The sequence below is a fragment of the Fistularia commersonii genome, chromosome 5, assembly GCF_037954325.1.
Source record: "Fistularia commersonii isolate RoL2024-O1a breed Wild chromosome 5, RoL_Fcom_v1.0, whole genome shotgun sequence".
In the NCBI taxonomy this organism is placed as follows: domain Eukaryota; kingdom Metazoa; phylum Chordata; class Actinopteri; order Syngnathiformes; family Fistulariidae; genus Fistularia; species Fistularia commersonii.
Genome location: NC_141288.1, coordinates 2,170,458 through 2,197,606, shown reverse-complemented (window position 1 = coordinate 2,197,606; position 27,149 = coordinate 2,170,458). Strand labels below are relative to the sequence as shown.

Genomic DNA, 27,149 nt, shown 5'->3' with positions numbered 1-27,149 from the left:
AATTTTTGTTCAATTGACATGATACTTATTGGGGCCCACCAGCCAACATCATTGGCCACCCCTGCTTTAGACCTCCAATTCCAGCATCCGTCTACAAATATATTCACTATCCTTCATTAACCTATTGATATTCATACTCATATTTTGACATTAAAACTGTTAACGCCGCTGTGACAAAGGAATTTCCCCCTATGGGGATCAATAAAGTTTATTTTATCTTATTCTTAAAAAAGAAAAAAAACTGTTTGGAAAACTATCAGATAAATTTGTCAGGTCAATAAATAAAAAAAAAAAGAATATACAGTAACAAATGAAATTCACGATCATAAACCAATTTTTAAATCGATTAAACAAAACCAGGAACGGAGGAAAACTGTCGATGGTCCTCCTCGCCGCTAGAGGGCGCTGGATAAGGAAAGTGGAGTCTTAAGCTGTGACGTCACCAACGAGGAAGAAGGGTCCGCCGTTGTTGTCATGTGTCTTCCGAGCTGGCTGGCGGTCAGCTGACACAACTGGTTCTTTCGGAGATGTTTGACAAGCCCGCCGTGGAAATGCATCTTCGCTGAAAGCACGCAGCGCTATGCTTCGCCATGGTGGTCGTCAACTCGGTGCTGAAGCTCCTGCAGCGGCAGACCTACACTTGTCTGTCCCACCGGTACGGGCTGTACCTGTGCTTCGGCGGGATCGTCCTCATGATCGTGTCCGCCTTCCAGTTCGGCGAGGTGAGGCTCTCCTCCGTCCTCCCCGGCGCCGACCCGCCGGCTGTCAACAGCGGCTACCTTCATGCTAACTCGCCCCCTCCCCCCCCTGAGCTCCGGATCCTTCCGACGAGGCTCGTCGCTCCACCGCGTTCCGTTCAGAAAATTGGCGATATTGACTCCAACGCGTCAAAAACTCCTCTGATATCGTTTTTTCAGCCAGTTTTCGATTGGATTGCTCCTTCTTTCAAATTCGGCATAAATCTTATTCGCATACAGGCGCACAGTTTCAAATGTAATCACATTTCTGTCGGCTTAAACGCCCTCACTCGTTATTTTTAACCGCCCATCCCGTCAAAAAAAGACAGTTTTCCCTACCTAGTTTTGAATGAGTTCCACTCTGTCTAATGTTTGCAGAATTTGACCCCCACTCAGGTATTCTTCGATCTCATGCAAAAACCATGCAATGCACTGACCCATGACCCTAGAATGATTGGGTCTCTCTCTCAAACACACACACTCACTCACACACACTCACACAGTTGTTTGCTGTGTCCACAGGTGGTGGTGGAGTGGAGCCGGGACCAATATCATGTCCTGTTTGACTCCTACAGAGACAACCTGGGTGGGAAATCTTTTCAAAGCAGGTAGGCGTGCTGGCAGAACATCTGAATTAATGTAGAAAAATATTAGAAATGTATTTAAAATAGTTCAAGCATGTAGCATGACTGAAAGCCACCTTGTCTTGCAGGCTTTGTCTGCCCATGCCCATCGACGTGGTCTACACCTGGGTGAACGGCAGCGACACGGCTCTGCTGAAGGAGCTGAAGGTGGTAAAAGAGCAAATTGAGGAGGAGCAAAGAGCTCTGAGGTACGAGGTCTGAACGGAGGGGAGTGGGTTGGGAAGGAGAGGGGCGCTTCCGATTAAAGTGTCGTACTGTGTTTTAATTATAACAGGAAAGTAAATGTGTCACCCTTTCCTCCTGTCAGGGAACGTCTGGGGAAAAATGCGAGTGAGACGACAGAAGTGCCCAAAGGCAGGTGAGCGTGACGATAAGTGGAATGTGTGCTGCGCTCGTTTGCAACCGCTCGTGTATTATCTGAGCTTTCTTCGACTGGACTGTGAAAAAACAATTAAAATCCCGCCCGTTTGAACGTTCCAATCTGAAGTCTTGAGTTCGACCGTTTGAAAAGAGAATTTTTTTTAAGATCAGCGCTTTTTGCATCCAAATCTATGATAGTATTTGTACACGCTGAATTCCATCATGGAAACCTACCCCAGGTGACATTTGGCCGGAGGCAGGGTTTACCCTGGACCGCTCCATCACAGGGACTCACATACACACCCTCATTCACAGCTTGTGTGTGAACATTTTTATATATATATATATATATATATATATAAAGATAAAATGTGTGTATGTGTATATAAACACACACACACACATAGACCCTCGCCATGTTGCGATTCACCTTTTGCAGTCTCACTGTTTTGCAGATTTTTAAAAAAAATTATTTCTTTTTTTTTTGTGAATTTATTTTGCAGGTTTTTTGCTACACTGCGGGTTTTTGCATTTTTATATATGGACAGACACACACATAGCAGTCCCTCGCCTTATCGCAATTCACCTTTCGCAGTCTTACTGTTTTGTAGATTTTTAAAAAAAAAAGTATTTAATTTTTTTTCGCGAATTTATTTTGAGGATTTTTCGCTACACGGAGGGTTTTTGTGGTTTTATTCATATATACACACACACACATAGTAGTCCCTCGCCATATCGCATTTCACCTTTTACAATCTCACTGTTAAGCAGAATTTTTAAAAAATGAATGATTTTTTTTTCACAAATTTATTTTGCAGATTTTTTGCTACACGGAGGGTTCTACATGTATTTTTTTCTATATTGATCATCTCACATATTTTTACAGTAAAGTAAGTGTTTTCTAGAGTAGCAACCAGCCAGATTATAGTATTCTGTATCCCGGGCTCTGATCGGCTGAGCGACCATCGCATGGTTCTCCGCATCTTCTGTCCATGTGCGATCGCTGCCCCTTGTGTTTCTCTGCAGTGTTGGAGTATAAGAGTATGGGAAGGGCTCAGAAGAGTGTTAGGAGGATCCTAAAGATATAAGATATATAATAAAAAAATAGAAACACGGCCTGTACTTTGCAGATTTTCGTTTATCTTGGCTGGTTCCGGGATGTAACTACATATTCATTTATAATTATAAATACATAAATAACCAATCTGCTGTTTTGCCAAAATTAGTCAAGTGGACCCTATTTTATTAGGGAATTTTCTGCTGTTTTTTTTTTTTTTTTTGGTGATTTCTTACCAATTCAAAATTAGCAACATCAACTGAATTGGATTAATTCGCCGCCCACATGCATGCATGAACATCTCACACGTCCTGCAACCTTTGTTTCCTCCGTTTGCTGCTCAGAGGTGCTTGGCGACGCATCTTCTCAGAGGAAAGTGCGAACATGACGCATCTCTCTCCGGGAAGGGTTCGGGGTAAAACCACAGAGGATTCGTTCATATTTCTAAAACATCTTCTCCTTTCCACTTGTTTTCAGCGTGAAGCCCGAATGCCTGCTGTCGCACTGCATCGTGGCGCCCATGCTTGCGCTGGATCCCGCGCTGCCCGCCAACATCACGGTCAAAGAGCTGACCTCGGTGTCTCCGGCTTTCTCCGCGGCCAAGGAGCTTCTGCTGCTCAAGAAGCCCTTCCAGCCGTCCACCGCCGCCTCCGTGGTCGTCTTCCACTCGCAGGCTGACGGTAAATACGCGCAGTTGGTTAGCTCACACCCCACCCCAGCCACAAAGAAGAAGTGATAGATTTAAAAAAAAAAAAAAAAAAAACGTTGTCAAATGAGTCAGATGTGTGAACCCGGCGTTCGCGGCTGAGTCACCGCGAGCGCTCGCCCTGTAAAACAAAAAGCAAAGAGCGGCGAGATGCTGCAGCTGGAAGTGCGAGAATTTTGCCAGAGCCTCGTGGACGCCGAGGATTTTATTTCTAAATTTCGATCGATTCCCGATCGAGGAATCAATATTTCTGCACGGGTCCACTGCGCATCCACTCATACTTTTACTGTATATAAATACACTGCTCAAAAAAATAAAGGGAACACTTAAAAAACACATCCCAGATCTAAATGAGTGAAATATTCTCATGAAATACTTTGCTCTTTACACAGTTGAATGTGCTGACAACAAAATCACACAAAAATGATCAATGGAAATCAATTGTATCAACCCATGGAGGTCTGGATTAGGAATCACACTCCAAATTAAAGTGTAAAAACAAACTCCAGGCTGATCCAACTTTGATGTAATGTCCTTAAAACAAGTCAAAATGAATCTGTGTTGCTTCCTGAGTGGACACTATGATTTCTCACAAGTGGGATTGACTTGGAGTTACATTGTGTTGTTCAAGTGTTCCCTTTCTTTTTTTGAGCAGTATATATTTACTAAATGTCTGAATGGATTTTTGACATTGACATATAAACATTTGAGATAACCCATATTATTACTTCTAAACTTACTCCTCAATGTAAAGAAAATAGATTGCATAAATCACACAATAAAATGTACTTTTGCAACTTTTTAAACAATGTACTTAGTGAAAACCACTTGCTAACTTGCTTAAACCGCGTGGCTAACGTAAGCAAAATAAGCGCCACGTTCCTTTTTATGCTAGCAGGTTCAGTCGGCTACTCATGCTATCATGCAGCTCCAGCAACAAGAGCTAATCAGACAAACACAATAATATAGGATATACCAAATTGGATAAAACTTTAACATTAAGTGTATTTGTAACTGTATTTCCCTCAGTATCTTTACTTGTTTTTTTTTTTTTTTTTTTTTTTGGAAGGAAAATCATTGATTATCAAAGCATTGATTGTCCAGACGTGTGAATGAGGGAGCGAATGGTTGAATGTCTCTATGACGTGTGAACTCGTTGGTTTCATGAGTGATTTTATGTCTATATAAGAATAAAAATAAGAATGAGAACAACTTTATTCATCCCGAAGGAAATTGTTGTGCCAGAGTTTCAAGTAAAACATAACAATAATAGATAATAGTATGAGGGAGGGAGAATAAGAAATACAAATAAAATATAAAGTGTCAAAGTTAATGCTATAAAGTGTTTTAAGGTCTTAAAAAGTACAAACAAGTACAAAAATACGAACAATTATATGTGTGTGTGTGTAAGATTTAAATATTCCCTTCGGCTGAAGGAAGAGGAATTAAAAAGTCAATGTCACCTGTGATCGGTTGTATGTTTACTTGACGTGTGAATGAATGAGTGTATAGTTGCATGTCTAAATGAGGGGGTTAATGTTTATATGTTCTTATCGCACATGTGATTGGTTGTATGTCTACATGATGTGTGACATGAGTGACCGTATGTCCATATGACATGTGAACAAATCGGTTTTATGAATATTTTTTCTGTAGGACCTGTGATTGCTCGTATGTTTATATGACATGTGTATGAACGAGTGAATATTTGTATATACCTCTGATCGCCCTATGACATCGCCTCCTCCTGCAACCCTGAGACCTTCATGAGCAGAATGGATTAAAAAAAAACAAAAAAAAAAGATTTAATTTCCTGAGAGAACGTCTGAACCGGATCTATTCACGCATTGGTCCCGTCCACAGCTAACAAAGCCTACACAGATGTGCTGAAGGAGGCGCACAAGTTCTCGGTGTCCAGATGTTACCTGGTGAGTGTGAACCGAGATCCACCGTCGGTGTGTGTGTGTGTGTGTGACGTCACCAGCAGACAACAATCGCCTTCTGATCAAAAGTGTGTGTTTTCTCTCCCGATCAGACGACCGATAAAGAGGCTCCGGGTCTGATCCATATGCAGGCTCTGGCGTATCTGAGCGGCTTCCCGGGTTCCTTCAAGGAAACGGAGCAGCTGAGAGTCAAGCTTCCCTCCGTCATCACTGAAAAGATCAAGCAGGTAAAAGGACCTCTTCTTTATTTATTCTTTATTCTTATCTTTCACTCCAACTCCAGGCTTTTGCTTTTATTTGCCTCCGGAGCGCCACAATTCCAGTTAGTAGCGGGGTACCGATCACGCACGGAGGCGAAAATATCTCTTATGAATCATAAATATAAGCAAATTCAACGATTTCTCAGAAGTACCGTAAATTCTGGACGATAAGCCGCATCTTTTTTTCCACACGCTTTGTACACTACGGTTTAAACAACGATGCGGCTAATTTATGGATTATTTCGGGAGGGGGGGGGGGGGGCAGCTTCACGCCGCTAAAACATTTATCCTCGTCGCATCGGACCGACGAGATGACGGGGAAATTCTGAGGCCGTTCAACTCCGAGACCAAAGAAGACGACTTTTTCGGTTTCGATGCGCAGAGGAAGCCCAAAATAGCCATCGGCTAGCGCAGGGGTCGGCAACCCTTAACACCCAAAGAGCCATTTGGACCCGGTTTCCTCGGAAAAGAAAACACCGGGAGCCGCAATTACTTTCTTGACGTCTAAATTAAAGGCACCACTGTATATATTGCTTTTTATTACCTTTACACTTTGTATAAACAAGTGTGTAGTGTGTTGCTTCTGAAATTCACAAAGTATTACAGAGACAATTGAATTCTATTCATGTAATGAACTCATTTTGAGCTTTGGGCTTTCAGAGCGTGTCGCGGAGCCTTGACTTGAATTTTAAAAATAAATCGGGAAAAATCACTGTGTCAGTAAACAATAAAAAATAAATATTTGCAAAATATCTTCTTAAAAAAATTATTTTACCTGGTTTATTGGACTTCTGCTCCTGAACTTCTGCGCACAGCATCTGTAAATCGGGACTTTACCGGCCGGCGGGTATACCGGCTTCCGCGAGTGTGACGTTATTTTGAGTGGCGAAATATCCTGAATATGACTTTATTTAATATTTCAAGATCACAATAATCTTCCAACTTAGAACTAAAAGTTAAAAAAAGGAATTAACACAAATGAAATACACTTCAATTAAATATTTATAATTTATTTTCCCAAGCCCCAGAGCCGCGGGTTGCCGACCCCTGGGCTAACAGGTGCGGCTTATATTCAGGTGCGCTCAATAGTCCAGAAATGACTGCATATACAGGACTGTGATAAAGCTCTTTATCTTCTGTAATGCAATTACAAAAAACCAAAAATGTCAAACATTCTGGATTCATTACAAATCAACTGAAATATTGCAAGCCTTTTATTATTTTAATATTGCTGATTATGGCTTACATCTTAAGAAAACTCAAAAATCCCATCTCAAAATATTAGAATATTATGACTGGATTACGAAGCAATGGTGCCATTTTGAGCCGTTTCTTCCCGAAATACAACGGACGTTCCCATCTTTATCCTCCGTCGCTCCCGATTTTTACTTCAAAACGTCACAAACGCTGGAGTTTTTCCGGCATTTCTACCCGGCTGCGCCACCAGGTGTCACCGCCGCTGTCCTGGAGGCCGCGGCCGCCTCACCCCCCTCCTCCCCGACAGATATTTACATTTATGTGTTCACAAATTAAAGTTTTGATCTTTTTATACATCAGAGGGCAATGCGATCTGAGGACGGGCTAACCGCAGATCCTTAAAGAGACGGTCGCGTCGTCCCCGCTAAATATGGGATTTTCCCTTTTGAAAGAGTCATGTTGTGATGCGGATAAAGAGCCCCTTGTTTAGCTCGCCGGCTGGCAGTTGGTGCATCTAATAATTTTCCCTAATAAGATCTCTGCTTTATTTTTCGAGAGGGAGGAATGCCACTAATGAGCGTGGATTACACTGAAATAATCAAAGTAAACAGCGTGGCCCCCCGGGGAGGGGGGCCCGTCGGGACCAACGCGCAAACAGAAGTTGCGTAACCGAATTTCACGGAGCCTTGAGGTCGGGCGTCGGAAAATGACGTTCATCACTTTTTTAGTATGAAGTCGGACCGGTGGCATAAATTAAAGTAGCAGCTTGGATTAGCAATCAAAGCTAAGATGGCGCTAGCTGTTATGCTAATTGCATAAACGCTGTCCCCCGTTCTTTGGCAGTCACGGGATTGATTTCCAGGTTCTGGCGGTATCCAGGCTGATACCCAAACGGGGCGTTGCGGGGGTTAGCACGCCAACAGCTGTCCGGAGCGGCGTCGGCCAGAGGACTGGAAGGTCGCCGGGATCTCGGTGACCTTCCCGCCCCCTCCGAACGGCGTGACGGAGCCCCTGTCATGTCCCACGCCGTTATTTCTGGCCTTACCTGCCCCGCTAGCTCGCTAGCTCCGCCATTGAGTCACCGGTTTTGACATTCGACACTGGAGAGCGGGGTTGGAGGGTGGATGGAAAGTTTGCGTGTGTGTGTGTGTGTGTGTGACAATACGCGGCTCGTATTTCAAGGTGTTTCCTGGTGTCACCAGGCCAATTCTGTGAAAGAGGGATGATGTTTTGGAGGGACGGCCCCGGCGGTGAGAGATGATCGGTATTTATAGCCGGTGTTGGACCGAGTGCCACGGTGATGAAAGCTGCCTCACAACTCCTGTCACCTCCTCCGTCCCCGCGGGCGTGTGTGTGAGTGTGTGTGTGTGAGCTCACCGGCATGCTTATGTTGGCTGGTAGTATCACATTTTGCTGCGAGTGTCCGCGCGGTGTCCCACACAACTCCAGAAACCGCAACGTGAAATACGCGTTTCCACGCCGTGTCGCGACGGGAGCCTTTCAGAGCAAAGTAGAACCTCGATTTTTACGAGTCGAATCCGAACCGCGACTCAGTTTGCTCGTGTATCGAATTAAATTTCCGCATTAAAATGAATTCAAACGCTATTTTGGCCTAGAAGAAAGAGAATATAAAGAAACACACCGGTTTTATGAAGTGTATTTACCTTGAATATTGGACGACGGCGCTTCATTCGGTGCTTACGCTTCATGCTACAATGTGTCGCTACATGTAACGTCGCTGAACTTTATGTCTAAATTTTACGGATGGCGTGACTGCACACCTCCATGATTTTCTCTGGGCTTCCGGTATTTACCACGAGCGATCCTGCGTTCGCAGTTGAAATCGAGTAAAACTTCTCGAAAGTCGGCTTAAATAATTCATTAACATTTTTCAGTTGATTGTTAACTGGTATTACAGTATACCCTTGTTTTTCGCGGGGGTTACGTTCCAAAAAGAACCCGTGATAGGCAAAATTAGTGAAATAGAAAACTTTATTTTTTTTAACAATTATTATCCAATTAAATACTCTATTATACATTGAAAAGAAAGAACAAACCATTTTACAGGCTCAATCATCAAAGTTTTGATACAGTATTCTCGCTTTTGTGCAGATAACGTTTGTATCCAACGTAATGTTTTTTTTCCTGCAGTCATTAATCCACAGAGCTAATGCAAGACTCCATCCTTTCCACGGTCTTGTTGCGGACAGTTTTTTGCATCCTTATTAAAACTTATCGCTGCTGTCGTCCTTATTTTTTTTTCTTCCTTCTTTATGGAACGAACGGAAGATTCATTAATTCCGTAATGCCGACCTACAGCCGCGTAGCTTTTACCTTCCCTTAGCACGTCCAGAAGTTTAACTTTATCTGCGATAGATAGCATCTTCCGCTGCCTTTTGGGCCCTTTTGTCGCTCCAGAGCGTTTTGTCAACATTACGGGCTTTAGAGAAACTGGAAATTGCAAGAGAATTTGCACGTACGTCATGTAAATTCGGCAAGCTGTTTTACGTACGTGCACATATTAAACTGCAACGTTATTGGATAAATTGCGACCATAACCGCGATGAATGAAATCATTTCTTTTAGCATCAGCTGCTAGTAGCCTGCACCGTCTCGAACTCGTGCCTAGCAGACTGAATTAGCATCTTAGCTGCTTGTTGTAGCTGAGAATCATTGCTTTTTGCATCCGTTGTGTCAAATTAAAAACCCTGAAGGTTTCTGTTAAAAAAAAAAAAAAAAAAAAGTCTTGGAATTAAACTGAGACGCCATTTGGAGTCTCAGAACATCGCCTTCCCTCCGGTGTTCTCCCGTCAAGCGAAGCAGCTCGCTTCTCTTCGCCGTGCAACCAGATAGAAGAGACGGAAACCAGAGAACCTGGATGGATTAGTTAATCTGTAATCAAAATAGCTTCCCATTGACGACCGGATTAACAGCTGATAATTTAGACACGTGCTGAATTGTTTCAGGGACGTTTTCTTTTTTTTTTTTTTTTTCCCCTCCAAAGAACGATCATCTTCATAGTGACCTAGAAAGCAAACAGGCTTAAGCGTGTGTGTGTGTGTTTAGCATTGTTTACCGTGGCTGGCAATGAAAGCACAGCTCCCTGTGTGAGGCCCTCTCCTTTGTGTGTGTGTGTGTGTGTGTTAGTGTGTGTGTGTCAGAGCATTATCAGGCCTATATAGAGGGCTATAATAAAGACTGCAATGTGATCCTGGGCTGGCAACTCCGGGCCGAACCCTCTCCTGGTCAGTAAGACCCAGCTAATCCTCACCTAAAACAGGAGCGTGAGGAGAAGCAGCGCGCCGAGCTCGCGCGAGATGTTTGTGTCGGATGATGGAGAAGGAAATGTGACAAACATTTTACCAGGAAGCTCCGAGTTTGACTCTGGGGGATTCTTTGTCACACGCCTTGATGCTGCGCATAGTTGCCCTGAGAACAGACGGGCGGCGACCTCCGCATGACCCCCTGCCCAGAAGATGACCTCACAGAATTTTCCGATCTCTCGCCTCTCCAAACACACACACACACACACACACACGCACACACAGGCGCTCGCTTGCCATTCAGAGAAGATGCCTCAGCGGTTGAATCATAGATCCTCTTTTTTTTTTTTTTTTTTTTTGTTCTCTGCGGTTGGAAGGTCAAAGGTCACGCCTTCTGTTTAAAATGTTTAAAGTGTCCATTTGGATTTTTCCATGTGTCGCAAAGATTTTTTTTTTTTGCAAATACAGAATGGCTATCTATGCCTTTCTGTGACCTCACTGGAAAGGTGCAGATGTGAAATCAACAAGCATTTTTTAAGTACCACATAATAAGAATAAGAACAACTTTATTTATAGCGAAGGAAATTGTTGTGCCAGAGTTACAAGAAAAAAATAATGAATAATAGTAGAAAATTGTATAAACAGTAAAAAAAGTTAAGAAATAAATAAATAAAACTTAAGATATCCAAATAAACTATAAAGTGTCTTAAGTAACAAGTGAAGATTATAAAGTATATAAAGTGTCTTAAGGTCTTACCATTAAAAGGCAAAAATAAATGGACATCTCAGCAATCTCAAAATCTTTGTACTTAAAGACCTTAAAACACTTTATAGCCTTGACTTTGACACTTTATAGTTTTATTGGTATTTCTTACCCCCCCCCCATTTATTTATTTATTTATTTATTTAAATTAATTATATTTTTTTTACTGTTTATACAATTTCCTCCTATTATTTATCATTGTGATGTTTTACTTGAAACTCTGGCACAACAATTTCCTTCGGGATAAATAAAGTTGTTCTTATTCTTAAATGTAGCCAAGCTTACAGATGCTAATTTTCCCATTGTTTGACTTTCAACTCGGGTCTCACGCTCCGTTTGTCCGTGGAAGTCTTATTCCCCGCTACCCGCACACAATTTACATTTTTTTTTCGCGTCTCCCAGTTCGAGTTGTACTCGGAGGCCAGCATCGCTCTGCTCCACCTGAAAAGCCCGCAGGACTTTACGGATCTCAGTCAGCAGGCGAAGAAGAACCTGACTCTGGACGGGAAGGAGCTGAGCGTCAGCCCGGGCTACCTCTTCTGGGACCTCACCGCCATCTCACAGGTAGCTCCTGTTTATAATCATTACGTCGTTTACGTCGACAAACACAACTCCCTAAGCGTTTCTCTTTAGTCCAAACAGGACGAAGACGTTTCGGCCAGCCGCTTCGAGGACAACGAGGAGCTGCGCTATTCGCTGCGCTCGGTGGAAAAACACGCCCCCTGGGTGCGGCACATCTTCATCGTCACCAACGGGCAGATCCCCTCCTGGCTCTACCTGGACAACCCCAGGGTCACGGTGGTCACGCACGAGGTAAAACCCCGAAAAAGCCGGGACGTCGGCTCGTTCCTCCCAAAGCCGGACTTCCCTCCGTCTTTCTCTGGATTCCAGGACATCTTCCTGAACCGCAGCCACCTGCCCACCTTCAGCTCCCCTGCCATCGAGACCCACATCCACCGCATCCCCGGTCTCTCCCAGAAGTTCATCTACCTCAACGATGACGTGATGTTCGGCAAAGACGTCTGGCCGGACGACTTTTACAGCCACTCTAAAGGACAGAAGGTGGGTTGATTGAATCGTGACCACGCCTCTTCTTCTTCTTCTTCTTCTTCTTCTTCTTCTTCTTCTTCTTCTTCTTCTTCTTCTTCTTCTTCTTCTTCTTCTTCTTCTTCTTCTTCCCCCCTCCTTCTTCTTCCTTCTTCTGCTGCTTCTTCTTCTTCTTCCCCTTCTTCTTCTTCTTCTCCTCCTCCTCCTCCTCCTTCTTCTTCTCCTCCCCCTCCTTCATCTTCTTCTTCCCTTCTTCTTCTTCTTCTTCTTCTTCTTCTTCCCTCCTCCTCTTCTTCTTCCCTCCTTCTCTTCTTCTTCTTCTTCCCCTTCTTCTTCTTCTTCTTCTTCCCTCCTCCTCTTCTTCTTCTTCTTCCCCTTCTTCTTCTTCTTCCCTCCTCCTTCTTCTTCCCTCCTCCTCTTCTTCTTCTTCTTCCCCTTCTTCCCTCCTCCTCCTTCTTCTTCTTCTTATCATCTCCCCCTCCTCCTTCTTCTTCTTCTTCTTCTTCTTCTTCCTCTTCTTCTTCTTCTTCTTCTTCTCCTTCTCCTTCTTCTTCTTCTTCTTCCCTCCTTCTTCTTCCTTCTTCTGCTGCTTCTTCTTCTTCTTCCCCTTCTTCTTCTTCTTCTCCTCCTCCTCCTCCTCCTCCTTCTTCTTCTCCTCCCCCTCCTTCATCTTCTTCTTCCCTTCTTCTTCTTCTTCTTCTTCTTCTTCTTCTTCCCTCCTCCTCTTCTTCTTCCCTCCTTCTCTTCTTCTTCTTCTTCCCCTTCTTCTTCTTCTTCTTCTTCCCTCCTCCTCTTCTTCTTCTTCTTCCCCTTCTTCTTCTTCTTCCCTCCTCCTTCTTCTTCCCTCCTCCTCTTCTTCTTCTTCTTCCCCTTCTTCCCTCCTCCTCCTTCTTCTTCTTCTTATCATCTCCCCCTCCTCCTTCTTCTTCTTCTTCTTCCCTCCTCCTTCTTCTTCTTCTTCTTCTTCTTCTTCTTCTTCCCTCCTCCTTCTTCTTCTTCTTCTTATCTCCCCCTCCTCCTTCTTCTTCTTCTTCTTCTTCCCTCCTCCTTCTTCTTCTTCTTCTTCTTCTTCTTCCCTCCTCCTTCTTCTTCTTCTTATCTCCCCCTCCTCCTTCTTCTTCTTCTTCTTCTTCCCTCCTCCTTCTTCTTCCCTCCTCCTTCTTCTTCTTCTTCCCTCCTCCTCCTCCTCCTCCTCCTTCTTCTTCTCTCCCCCTCCTCCTCCTCCTCCTCCTCCTCCTTCTTCTTCTTCTTCTCTCCCCCTCCTCCTCCTCCTTCTTCTTCTTCTACTACTTCTACTACTACTTCTTCTTCTTCTTCGCCGCCGCCCTGCAGGTGTATCTCACCTGGCCTGTTCCCAACTGCGCTGAGGGCTGCCCGGGGTCCTGGATCAAAGATGGCTACTGCGACAAGGCCTGCAACAACTCCGCCTGCGATTGGGACGGCGGGGACTGCACGGGTAAGGGCGCCCGCACCTGCCGTCGTAGGCGGACCTTCGTTCGGATCTCACTCCGATCCACCCCCCCCCCCGTTTTTTTTCCCGCAGGAGCGGCGGGGAGCAGCAGGTTCGGCGGCGGGGGCGGTATGGGCGGGCACGGTGGAGGCGGCCAGCCGTGGCAATTCGCGGGCGGTCTCGGCGGCCCGGGGACGACGTCCTACTGCAATCAAGGATGCGCCAACTCCTGGTTGGCCGACAAGTTCTGCGACCAGGCCTGCAACGTGCTTCGCTGCGGTTTCGACGTTGGCGACTGCGGCCGAGGTGACTCCAACGCACCAACTTACAAATTCTCTTGAGTTCAAACCGTCGCCCGGTCGTTTTTTGCTTGGCGATGCCGGCCGAGATCCCAGCGAGACGCTATCTGACACCGACGTTGCCGCCGTTGTCCGTTAAGTTTAAAACAGTGGTTCTTAACCTTGTTGGAGGTACTGAACCCCACCTGTTTTACATGCGCATTCACCGAACCCTTCTTTATTGGATGGAGGATGGTTTCGTCGATGGGTACAAAGAACAGGCGGAGTAGCCTTTTCATCGAATCTGGCTTCCTTCACCTTGAATCCAGCAAGCGCTATGTTCTTGTAGCTCCCATCTCCACGCAGCTGAAGGAAGCCTTCCCTTAGTTTTGCCGGCGCTGGACTAGAATTGCTCATCTTGTCATTCCAAATCATGCCGTTAGGACATCGATTCCAATCACGTTCCGTCATACATGTGAATCCGTGTTGTACGTGTTCTTCCGACCGCTTTCTTTTTTTGCCCGTCATAATTAGTATGAAGGGATTAAAATATTAAGAAAGAAATCACATGACGTACCATCACGACAGTCACAAGTTACTACAACTGAGCGCGCCAAAATCCCTGCGGCACGGATAGGCCGAGCTATGTGGCGTGATCACCTGCGGCCAGTGATGTCATCACCGATGTGCGTCTTGACCTCCGCCGAACCCCTGGGGTTCGATCGAACCCCAGGTTAAGAACCACTGGTTTAAAAACAATGGGACTCGCGACCTCGACGAGGTAGCCAAGGTCAAATCATGGGAAAAAAAAAGGAGGTGACGTGACGGAGAAGTTGTTGTTGGTGAGATATGGCGATGGAGAGCATCACCTGTGGAAAGCCAGCAGACGTTTACGGGGTTTTAATGTCGTTCAAAGTCGGTTGTGGATGATTTGATGGTTTTAATATGATTTCACTCCATAACTTAAGTTTAGCTAAAAATGCAGCAAAGTCACATTTACCATCACATTGTAGAATTCAGTGTATAGCCAGTAAGTTTAGGATAAAGCACCAAATGAAAAGCTACCAGCATCTTCAAGTATTTGCGTCGGCGATTTGTACTGTGCTATTTTATTTTATTTTTTTTCCCCTTTAATGTTTATATTTGCGTGAATATAGACCGATTATAAGCGCGTACAATACATACTCACTCAAAACACCATGCGTATTTTATTATTACTGCAAACTCCCATCATCGTTAACAGAGTACGTCATAAAGTAAGAACCACCTGTACACTTAATAAAACCGGTGTATTTCTTTATATTCTCTTATTATGCATTATAATTTTTTTATACATTATTTGTTATTTTTAAAGTACATATTTCTTATTTCAAAACATAATGTAACCGTGCCTTTCTATTCATTTCCATTCAAAATGTAATTTATTAGATACATAAATTATTTTATTTTATTATAAAATTTATTAAATAAATTAAAATTTAATAATTCAATGTATCGACATTTCGTTCTCGCGTTGACCCTCTGAACATTAAGCTGCTCCTCGGTATTGATTTTATTTTGCAACTTTTCCCTGCAATACGAAGTGTCAGAATCATGTAAAACCAAACCTCAAACAATGTCCACGGTCACTATTTTCTCTCAGTTCATTTATTTTATTCCTTTTCCAGGCCGTCATTTTTTTAAACCGTCTTATGCGGGTCTTGGGGTTGAAATTAAATGGATATTTCTTGCAGCTAGGCTAATATTCACGTGTGTGTGTGTGTGTGTGTGATGTAGAGCACTTTGGAGAGCTCCACCATGTGACCCTGCAGAAGAACCAGAGCCTCTACACGCTCCCGGTGGGAGAACTCCGTCCCTATTTCAGCTTCGAAACGCTCGGCCGTAGAATCTCGGAGGCCCACGTCAGCGACAGCCCGGCGGTGCGTCACACGTCCGTCGCCAACAAGTGGAAAACCATTCACCTGCTTCTTCACCCGGGCCACAACGCCACGCGCATCCAGTACAACCTCACCGTCCAGAGACAGGACGACAGCGAGTTTTCCGTGAGCTTCAGCGTGGCGGTCGACACGCGAGAGCTCCCTCACGTCAACGCGTCCCAGACGGCGAGTCGGGACGGCAAAGAGGCGAAGCCCACGCCGACTCCGGAGCCGCCCTTCTCGTTCCACGACGTCCCCGAGGACAAAAGGGGCCCGAAGATCCGGAGACGGCGACCCGGGGAAGTTTGGATCCGAGTCCCGGCGGTAAACGCGTCGCTTTTACCGGCCCCGGTGCGCGCCGAGCTTCAGAAGCTGGAGGAGAAACTCCTCGTCGGAGACATTACCGCCAAGGGCTACAACCTCACCAAAGCCGAACTGCTCAGACCGTACCGGACCGGCGCTCGGTTCCAGGAGGACCACGACTCCCGAGTGAAAGACGACGCCGACGACCGACCAACGGATGAGACCGCTGAAGAACGCCGGAAAAAGTCCGGGAAGCACAAACCCGCGACCCCGGTTCCCGTCCGGGTCGACGACAAGCGGGAAGAGACGGAAACCCGCGGACCTTTTAATCTGAACCCCGTCATCGAGAGGCCGCTGACCTCCAAGCTGCTGAGCCACATCTCCAAAATGAAAAGCTCGGAGGGTCAGGCTCCGCCGGGGAGGAGGCTCCACCACTACGTCTCCGCAGACCGAGGCTTCCTGCCCTGGGAGAGGAGGAAGTTCTTCCAAGACCTGCTCGACGTAAATACACAACTTTTTACCTTTGTCTAAAACTAAACTTTTCCCTTCAAGCAGACGACGGTTCGCTCTTGTGGAAATCTTCTTGAGTTGCCCAGTATAACTGTCAGGGTCAGGAAAACCTGTTTCATTATTATTTTATTATTAGTTATCGAAGCTACTAGTCCAGGGGTCGGCGACCCTTAACACCCAAAGAGCCATTTGGACCCGGTTTCCTCGGAAAAGAAAACACCGGGAGCCGCAATTACTTTTTGACGTTTAAAATAAAGGCACCGCTGTATATATTGCTTTTTATTACCTTTACACTTTGTATAAACAAGTGTGAAGTGTGTTGCTTCTGAAATTCACAAAGTATTACGGAGAAAATTAAATTTTACTTATGTAATGGACTCATTTTGAGCTTTGGGCTTTCAGAGCGTGTAGCGGAGCCTCGACCTGAATTGTAAAAAATAAATCGGGAAAAAAATGTCAGTAAACAATAAAAAATAGATATTTGCAAATTATCTTCATAAATATTTTTTTTACCTGGTTTATGGGACTTCTGCTCCTGAACGTCATAAAGATGCTGAAATTGCAGATTATTATACCTTCTTCCGTTCTCGATGTGAACGTTTGTATAAATATCTTCCTTTCAGTCCCGTGGAATTCAACAATCCATATTTAACTCCCTCAAACCGGCGGTCTCCAACCAGTTCAATGCATGAAAATGTTTGAGGCGCGGGGGTTCAAATGACAAACCAGATTACATTTTATATCAGCCAATTACAATAATTTTGCACTATCATAAATAATGAATGATAACGGGCACGAAGCTTGTGCATCACCTGTTGCGACGAACCCATAACTTAGGTAGGAATCATGATATTTTCTTTTAAATGCAGCTTTCTTTTTGCTAGCTGTCTGCGCCGCCGCTGCGGTTTGTCGTTTGCACGTTTCCTCCTGAAAAAAAACTGGTGACTTTTGTTTCTGGGTCATTTTTTTTTTTTCCCCAGGGGGTCTAGCTTGCGGTAGCCAATGTGTGAAACGGCACGACAGAGTGAAATGCGGAAACAGTCGTTTTTCAAATTAAGATCCGGATGGGTCGAATAAAAACTATCATTCGGGCCCAAAAAAGTGGTCGGGGTCGCTCTTCTAAAGGAATAAATAGCACAACAGTCAAGAAACTTCTTTTTTTGCTAGCTTTTTCTAGTGCAGATTTACATGTTATTACCAGATCACATGTGTTATGTGTTGCAGAAGCAAAGGAACAAGGAATAATAGATGTACCAGATGTATTCCTGTGCTATCAACATGATGTTTAAATGGGCTAAAAACGAACGTCCTTTCGACAGGAGGAGGAGCGTCTGCAGAAGGAGCTGATGTACCGGACCGACGGCGCGTCGGTCGGCCGGAGGCTGCGGGACACGTTCGCCGATTCGTTGCGTTACGTCAACAAGCTGCTCAACGGCCAGTTCGGCTTCACGTCCCGCAAAGTCCCGGCGCACATGCCTCACATGATTGACAGGCTCATCATGCAGGATCTGCAGGACACGTGAGTGTTTGGGCATCTTGATTTTTTTTTTTTTTTTTTTCCCCTCAGTTCATCTTCAGACGTTCTTCTCCGCTCCTTTTCAGATTCCCGGAGGAGTTTGACAAGACGTCCGCCCACCGTGTGCGACATTCCCAAGACATGCAGTTTGCCTTTTCTTACTTTTACTTCCTGATGAGCACCCAGCAGCACCTCAACGTCTCCGAGGTGTTTGACGAGATCGACACCGACCACTCCGGTGTTCTGTCCGATCGAGAGATCCGAACTCTCGCCACGAGGATCCATGAGCTGCCCCTCAGCCTCCAGGTCAGTCTTAACCACGAAATAAAGCGTTACACTTTTTCACGGCACTACCGTATTTTGCGGAGCATAAGGCGCGCTGCATTATAAGGCGCAATATCTATGAACGGGTCTATTTTCTATATATAAAACGTACGGTATACAAAGCCAAACAAAATAGTCAGTTTCGTCGAACTTTACTTGAGTCATTCAATAACAGACTGTTCAATTTTGTCCTCTTAACTGCGGCCGTCTCGCTTTTTTTTCCTCAAAAACTCTTGTTTGGTCTTCTTTATTTTCTGTCCATCCGCTTGCTTCTCTCACTTCCGTACCATTGATTCATCAATGTTGAATTCTTTGGCGGCTGCTCTATTCCCATTATCTACTGCCTGACTGATAGCATCGAGTTTGAAGTCCGCTTTGTAAGAATGTGCCATTTTCGGGATCCTCATCCACACAAATGTCCAGCAATATTTTGTTTAAGCACAGTATGTAGCGGTGTGAGGTAAGCATACGACGTACTGTTCTCTGATTGGTTCCCAGAGATAACGGACTCCCTATGAGGTTGCCACAACGTTGTATTCCAGCACTACATAATTACTTATTAAAGAATTTCCCCTATGGGGATCAAAAAAAGCGTATCTTATCTTAGATATCTAACGTTGTCTGACGTTGCAACCAGTAATCAAATAAGGATGGACTTTAAGACGACGTCACCGCGCCAGGCGGGAACAGTCCGACAATTAAACAAGTAGAGCGGCTTCGTCGCTTACCAAAGTCGCACTAAAAAAAACATTTTGACAGATTTTTGAGCGCAGTGACGGCTGATTTTCGAGAAAATGTAAGGATTTTAAGTGCGCCTTATCATGCGAAAAGTACGGTACGTACAACTGCTTCCCTCTAAGCTGCTTTTTTCCTTTGTCGTACCATCAAGGACCTGACAAGTCTGGAGCAGATGTTGATAAACTGCTCCAAAACACTCCCGACTAACCTGACCCAACTCCACCTGGTGAACCCCACCCAGGAGGCCTACTACGACTCCAGCATGGTGAGCCTCCCATCTTCATCGTCCGACTCGCGGACAGTGAAGTTGACGATCCACTTGAAGAGAGAAAGAATTCTCCTTCATATACTCCGGTGATCTCTATTTCTTATCTGCAGCCTCCCGTCACCAAAGGTCTGGTTCTCCACTGCAAGGCCATCACAGACCGCATTCACAAAGCCTTCAAAGACCAGAATAAGTACAAGTGAGAGCGACAGCGCCATCGGTCTGTCGGCTCGTGGGCTCCTCTGCTAAGGTGTCTTCTGTCGGGCAGGTTCGAGATCATGGGCGAGGAGGAGATCGCCTTCAAGATGGTGCGGACCAACGTTTCGCATGTTGTCGGCCAGCTGGACGACATCAGGAAGAATCCCAGGTACGAAGCGATTCTCCCGCCGCCGCCGCCGCCGCCTAGAACGTTCCCTCCGTGGAGACGACACCTGCTTTTCATCGGCCTCCTGCAGGAAGTTCATCTGTCTGAATGACAACATTGACCACAGCCACAAGGATGCTGGCACGGTGAAGGCTGTGCTCAGAGACTTCTACGAGTCCATGTTCCCCCTGCCGTCCCAGTTTGAGTTGCCCAGAGAATATCGCAACCGCTTCCTGCACATGGACGAACTCCAGGAATGGTAGGATTTTTTAAATTGCATTTTTTTTTTTTTTTTTTTTTAATTAAAGCTAGTGTTAGTGCCATTTTCCCATTTTTTTTGTAATTTAGTCTCAGATTTGGATATAATATTATCGCATTATATTTTGGTGATTGGTGATTATAGCATAATTATTTATAATTACTTTATTGTATTTAATTTTGCTTTTTTGTTGAGTACATGCTTATTCATGGCATATGTATTTATGTTTATGTTAACCAAATAAGGTTCGGAGCGGGCGCTGAGCTATGACGTGGTCAGTTCAAATGTGTAAAAAGGTAAAACTGTTGGATACCGCGTGATTCAGAAAAGGACGGAGCGAACACACTGTTTTCTACCGTCGTCAACAGTAAACACGCGTAGACACTCGTTCTTTCCGTCTTAGAGCGGTTAAATGAGTGAATACTTTGGCAAATACTTAGAGGGAACTTTAGCCACTACAGCTAGCACCCATCTAGCGTAGCCTGATCTTCAGGTTGTGTTCAAAAGGTCATAATCTCCCTTCATAGGAAGGAGACACAAGGTGTTTACTGCGCGGATGTTCAGGATAAACACTCTTAAAGTGTTTACTATGCATTCATGCACAGTAAATGCTATCAATGTGTTTAGTGTGTTTATTTGCACAGCGCTCCCGTCATGAAACAGACACTGTTGCTATTTGAAAAAAACAAAACAAACAAACCTCCGGATACCGTATTACAGCCTAAGCTTTAAGTAAAGTGAGGCTTTGGCTGCACTGGCACAGATGCAAAGTTTGTTTTCATCACCTGATTTATAGTCCTGCCTTAAACCTGTCATAATTCCCCCGTATGATATAAATTTCTAACATGCTCGCCTTCTCTGCATCTGACAGACACGTCTTTCGACCTTATATAGAACTGATCATCCTATCGTTTTTGTGAAAAGCGCTCACAAGGCTCTTCCACGAGCCAAGCCTTTCATTTCCAAGTCATTAAGATGTTTTTTTGTTTTTTTGTCACTCTTCTCCAGAAGCCCGATAGCCGGATATCAAATACAGTTACGAATCTTCTCCCACGTGTGCTAATTTTGTCAGCATCGTCCGGCAGTCGTGGCGGGCTAAAGTGTTATTAACGATGAATCGCGCCCTTCCCGTCCAGTCGTTGCGCACTTCTTGTTTTCTCCAGTCGCCTCGGGGTAAGAATCCGCGACTGTCGCCTCGCGGGCCCGCCGCTGCCAGGTCAGAGTGGTGGGAATTCCTCCGGGGCTTTAGAGGGTTTGGGTCCGGGATCCTGCTCCCGTATCCGGGCGGCTCCAGCGGCAGAATGCCGTCCTCACGCAGGGACTTTAAAATTAGACCAGCTGCTTCAGATTTAAGTGTAAGATACTTGTAAGATCATCGCGCAGCTGAGCCTTTCGCCTCCTCGCCGCTCGTCCCGCCTCTGACCGGGCGAACAGTCAGATGGTGCCGGGTGATGTCACCTCACCACCCTGTTGACCTCCTGACCCCCCGCATAGCGCGGACTTCCCCGTTGTTACATCACACCCCTTGTGTTTTCTCGCCTGGTTAAGAATCGCACATTTCACGTCGGCATCTCTCGACCCACAGGCGAGTTTACCGGGACAAGCTGAAGTTCTGGACCCACTGCGTTCTGGTGACGCTTGTCGTCTTCACGGTCATGTCCTTCTTCGCCGAGCAGGTCAGTATTAAACGCGTATCGCCGATTCCCGTGATTCACCCCTTCCGCTATGGAAGCGCCGCGTGGAGATGAATCCGACTCAAATGTCGTTCCGTGGTGTCGGCATGAGGCTGGAGTTTGCTTCAAAATGAGGTTTCTTTCAGGCAGAAACTCCCTCTCATCCGGAAAGGTTAATTGTTGCGACCGGCCTGGAAGAAGATGAAAATAAATGCCTGAAGTCGTGAAAACAAATTCCTCACTCGGAGCCCTTGTGCTGCGGCGGCAGCTTAATCCCAACGGTGTTCGGTTTCTCCTCAGCGAACCCAAGAAAGGTTAATAGTTCCAGTGACCTTCACAGAATCCCCCACCCACAGCACCAGAGGGACCAGTATTCCCAATGTGGAATGCGCCCAACTGGTTCAGTGTCACCACAAAAACACGACTTGTTTTTTTTTTCCCGGCACAACATGTGCACAATCACTTTAAACATCTAATTTCTTTATACCAGAGAAGGTTTAAAGACCATAAATCAGACCTTTCATGGGATTTCAGCTTTAACTCTCACCCTTTGCCACGGCTCTGGTGTGATAAGAATAAGAACAACTTTATTTATCCCGAAGGAAATTGTTGTGCCAGAGTTACAAGAAAAAAATAACAATGATAAATAATAGTAGAAAATTGTATAAACAGTAAAAATAAGAGAAAAAGGCAGAATACGAAATAAAAATAAACTATAAAATGTCTTAAGTAACAAGTGAAAGCTAAGGAGTGCACAAGTGTATGGAAAAAATATTGTATGTTACCGGTTATGAAATGAAATATTGCAGTTATGAACATATATACAGATAAGTAATCACAGTTTAAATTATTGCAATTTACAGTAAGTGGGTGAGGTTTTTTTTTTTTTTTTTTTTTTTTTTTTTTTGGAAGGTTTAAGATTTTAAGATTCCCTGCAGCTGAAGGGAGAGGAATTAAAAAGTCTGATAGCCTCGGGGTAGGAAAGATGACTCGCTACAAAGGTTTTCTTCAGTTCTTTGGTGAAAGGGTGTTTAGAGGAAGCCCGGGACGTCTCCAGTGGACGGGACTTGGGATGTATCTGCAGGGACGGCTCTGGCAGGACGTCACGTTGTAACGAGAGGGCAGTGTTTCTCAAATCTGAGCCTTAAAGTAGGAGGGATAAAAAGCCACATTGTGGACCCCACCTTAGTGGTTGGCTTGACCTGTCAAAAGACATCTAGAGGGAAAAGCGTTCCTGGGCCACGTCCACTTTTGCAAACAGAAATAGAGCTGAAGCCCTGTCACAGCTGAAGTGGGACAAAAAGAGAACTCTGTCGCCTCTCGCTCGGCCCTTGGAGAACCCAGTTTGGGCGACAGACGGAAACTACGAATGAAAACCGCCCTTGCTGAGAGGTCCAATCAAAAAAAAAGGGCTTTGCTGAGAAGTGCAGTATAAATGACTGGCGTTAAAATAGCTTTTAATAGATTTAGAGATAATAAAACATACATATAGCAAAGCAGTGGGTCTTACAAAGCAATTAGTCAGTCAGCTTTATTGTCAATTTCTCCCCATGTGCTGGACATGCAGAGGAATCGAGATGACGTTTCTCACAATCCCACCGTAAGTATACATTAATAAATTAGACCATGACCGTAAGGTTGAAAATATTTCAGCCTGGTAAAATATACAAATCAATGGCATCAGAATTAGAAATATTTTACTGATTTGTTGAGTGGACTCAGATGCTCCATACATAAAGAAAGAAAGAAAGAAACCGGAAGAAATGAGCAGAAGCTAATAAATGAAGATAGTAAAACATAATATAATTGGTTTGATATTAAAAACAGCTTCCCAGTCCATATCCTCATATTTTTCTCTGGAGCTATAACGGGCCTGCGTGCCTCAGTTTCCCCGCTAGTGACTGGTTTACTCTGGAATGTGACACCGGCTTTGTCCGAACAGCAAATTAGAAGGTAGATTGGACCTGAGTAACAAAGGCTCAAAGTGAAAACAAAACAGTCTGATTCGGTCCTGGACAGATTCTTCGCTCCCCATAGGGAAGTGACGTTGCTCCTCTGCCGCGCCGCTTCCCCAACATGATCTTGGGTTATTTGAGGCCCGACGTGTCAAAGTCAATTTGGGTAACCAAGTCCTGATTATCTGAAATGTAATCCCTTCTAAATCGGGAGTTCTCAAAACGGGTGTCGGAACCGAGACATAAATGGAGGTGTCCGAAGACGCGTTTTATCAGCAAGAGATCGTCTGTCATTTTAACCTGGAAAAAAAAAAAAAGGAAATTGTAGAAAATTAAAAAGGGAGACAGAAAGGGAGATATTTTTCCCTAATAATGTGAAAAATCCCTATCAGCATTTGCATTTGTCCGTTGATGTCTTTGCAAACATCACTGCTGTCATGGCAGGCTCTGGGTTAATTTTATTTATTTTTTTACTTTGGGGGATCACGGACCTTTTTTCTGTATCTGTTACTCAAGTAACTGACCTTTTTTTTTTTTTTTTTTATCCCTTTCTTTTGCTTATTCCCGCAGTTGATTCAGCTCAAACGAAAACTGTTTCCCAGACGGCGTCTGGCCAGAGACAGCAACCCTGAACGAGTGTGAAAGCGGAAGACACACCTCCACCTCCACCTCCACCGCCCTCCAAGCCCTTCGACTTCCATCCCTCCTCCCTTGCTCCCGCAGAGAGGACAGATGATCATCCCGGCCGGAGGGAAACACTAGTCCCAAGGCTTCTCGTCAGCAAGGAACATTAATGTGTGATGGCGCTGAAACATTTTTCAGCCGATGATGGATGGGGCTGGTGAGTGAGGGCAAAAGAAGCCAGTGTGTGTGTGTGTGTCCCCTCTCCAGGGGGCGCCTGAGACTAAAACGCCAAAACACTCCTTCTATGCTGCTCCGTCCATCTCAAGCGAGCAACTTGACGAGCTGTTAAAGCGTCAAACACTTGACGGCTCTGTCAGGGGGCGGCCGAAGCGAGCGACTTGCGCCGCCGCCGGAACGACACGTGGATCAAGAGGAAAAACTCTTCAGCTGAAAATACCAAACATTTGCTGATCACAGTATCATAAATGAGAATATTCTTTTTCTTTTTATATATTTTAAATGTTTTTGTTTGGGGATGTTGGTTCAAAAAAAACCCGAAAAACTAATGTGACATTGGGTGCAGGGAAATTGTGATTTTTTTTTATTTATTTTTTTTTCCACAAGTTTTATAGACAAAGTAATCAATTGAGGGACTGGTCTTCAGATTTATGACAGTAACTGTTTGTTGCGACCCCCTTGTTTGGCTTTTACTGCACGGGCTTCATTTTAATGAAATTGGGAGGAGCATTCAGAATAATTATGCCTGTTGTACATTTTTGTAATCTTAAGAAACGGAAACTTGAAGTGCCTTCGTTGTTCATTCCTGCTTGGTTTTCCTTTAACAAGTGTGTCTTTTCTTTTCGTAATGTAATGGTACCCTCGGGACGCATGGATAATACACGCTAATCTAGTGTTATGAAGAGAGAACGAATAGGATAAATTATATAGTTATCGTACTTTTCGTGGCACAAATGTCTTTTTTTTTTTTTTTGATTGTCGGAATGAAACGATTGTTATGGTACGGCCTCCACAGCCTGCCGTACGTGGGTCCCCGTGGGACTCGACAGGCTCCCCTACTGTCTGAAATTCAGACGCCTCGGCATGTGCTCTTTAACTTATTATGATTTGTATTGTTGTGACCTGTGAGACCGGTGACCCGATGCATTTGCAGAATGTAACACTATCGGACAAAAGGCTTGTCGACCACTCCTGAATTGCTCGTCCTGGATGTGAGTTTTAAACAGTTCTTTGTATCAATAACACAAATGTAAGTGACTACTGTGCACCCCTGCTCGTGTCTGCAGCGTATCATTCATGTGTGATTGGGTCAAGCAGAGATGACTATAAGTAACCCTCAGAAACATGGGTTTGCATCCGTTCAGTAATTCCTCCGACTTGAAGTAAAGGTGTCTGCTCTGTCATACCTGTTGTATTTTTGTCATTTTGAAAGGCAGCACGATGCCATTAATCACATTTACCCGAGAACACTAGTGCTCATTAGCTTGATCTCTCCGTTCACTCACCCACCGACTTCTTAACATGAATGGCCTCTTTCATTCCTCGGTCTTTCCATGACTTTACCACATACTGAAAAGTAAATTTTGGTCTGTGGAAGATATTTAACAGCAGTTTACACATTAAAAATAAAATATACAATTATGAGGAAGTAGCTAAGTTGCGTCTATTAGCATAGCATTACCTCCTAGCTTCTATTTTGACTTGCGATATTGTGACTTTAAAAAAAAAAATCCAATCATTTATAGTACATTTTTTTAACAATATGAAATCAGGAGGAAATTGTTTTCTGTATGCATATGTGTGTTTTTATTTTATCATATATATTTTCCGGGCTGGGGCAGCGAGTCCTGCTAAAGATGCAGTTACCTTAACCAGGCGGAGTCCATTCTAGCGGTAATCACCGCGGTCCTTTACTTGACCTAGAACTCGGTCTTCGATGCGTTAAGTGCTGTTAATCTTCGTGGAATTCGTGGACCCATCGTTAATATGAAGTGTTTTCACCTGCGTGTTTTCCTCTCAGAAAACATGGATGCTAACTAAGTAAGATCTCCCCAGTTCTTGCTAAAACTCCTTCAAGCGCATCCATAATCACATGACTTCTTTCCAGCCAATCAGCATGTTTGTACGATTGTCGCGCTCATGTTTATTTCCGCCATGTCACCCAGCTGAAGGGCTAACGTTAGCAATGTAAATATTTTCGCTCGTTATATTAAACAAACGTTTCTTCTGGTAGTAAAGTGTCTAAATGGCATTTAGGCTCATTTTGTCCCTGACCGACCATGTTAAGTTGCGTTAAAACAGACGGGACAATAATATAACTCTTTCCTGTAACATCGACAGACCGGTTTACTTCCCCCAGGTCATAGCGGCACAAAATTACCAACTTGAAATGTTTTTAGGCACAATAAGCTCCTTTAACAACCATGCTGGTTTCATCAGAGAATAGGAGCGAAGACAACGAACACCAAAAGAAAATTTAGGAGAAATAAGCAGAAAAACGAACTTCCCTAAACCGTGGTACTAGCTACTTAATGCAACGTTAGCTGTTAGCAGTTGCACTGGGTTAATGACCGACAGTCTTAGAAGTTATAGCCGTCAAAAGGAAGCCCAGAGACGAGAATGTTTTATGGTAAGAATCATATTATATTTCTTCTTTTTTTTCCAGTGTTGTTAAAACTTATTTATTACATTAATGCCATGCTACTGTCTCACAACATTGGGTGGTATTAGTCCCGTATTTTACCCCTCACACCAGTAGAGGGCGCTGCCGCTCAGCAGAACTAAATGCGCCTCCTCTACAATGTTACTACACAGTGGTAATTGAGCTTTTATTTGTACAGTTCATTTTTGCACATTAATATTTTTGAAATATGACTTTTATAAATTACACTAAGATTACAGCTTGAACTAATTACGTTGCCAGTATTAAAAAAAAGCAACCCTCAGAAGCAGTAAGAGTCGAGACATTTACAAAATCAT

The 27,149-nt window shown here is 44.4% G+C and overlaps 1 protein-coding gene across 3 annotated transcripts; it reads left to right on the top strand.

Annotated features, from left to right (window-relative positions):
- Positions 1–429: 429 nt before the first annotated feature.
- gnptab (N-acetylglucosamine-1-phosphate transferase subunits alpha and beta) lies at positions 430–25,573 on the top strand. 3 transcript variants are annotated; one of them, XM_086146394.1, is made up of 21 exons: positions 432–722; positions 1,260–1,345; positions 1,450–1,569; positions 1,689–1,739; positions 3,276–3,478; positions 5,368–5,432; positions 5,540–5,674; positions 11,333–11,494; positions 11,564–11,743; positions 11,822–11,992; positions 13,310–13,433; positions 13,521–13,733; positions 15,482–16,425; positions 17,754–17,953; positions 18,037–18,256; positions 19,164–19,277; positions 19,391–19,476; positions 19,546–19,644; positions 19,733–19,900; positions 21,486–21,576; positions 24,099–25,573. In XM_086146394.1, the coding sequence occupies exons 1-21, from the start codon at positions 591–593 to the stop codon at positions 24,168–24,170; spliced, it is 3,636 nt and encodes a 1,211-aa protein (XP_086002520.1). In that variant the 5' UTR covers positions 432–590; the 3' UTR covers positions 24,171–25,573. The 3 variants fall into 3 exon arrangements, with proteins under 3 accessions (XP_086002519.1, XP_086002520.1, XP_086002518.1); XM_086146393.1 differs by having other exon boundaries at positions 430–722; positions 11,564–11,992; positions 19,391–19,470; XM_086146392.1 differs by having other exon boundaries at positions 11,564–11,992.
- The last annotated feature ends 1,576 nt before the right edge of the window (positions 25,574–27,149 follow it).

Coding starts and splice junctions, on each gene's coding strand:
- gnptab (XM_086146392.1), top strand. CDS start 591: ATGGTGGTCGTCAACTCGGTGCTGAAGCTCCTGCAGCGGCAGACCTAC. Junction 17,954..18,036: donor ATGCAGGATCTGCAGGACAC/GTGAGTGTTTGG, acceptor GCTCCTTTTCAG/ATTCCCGGAGGAGTTTGACA. Junction 18,257..19,163: donor AGCTGCCCCTCAGCCTCCAG/GTCAGTCTTAAC, acceptor CGTACCATCAAG/GACCTGACAAGTCTGGAGCA.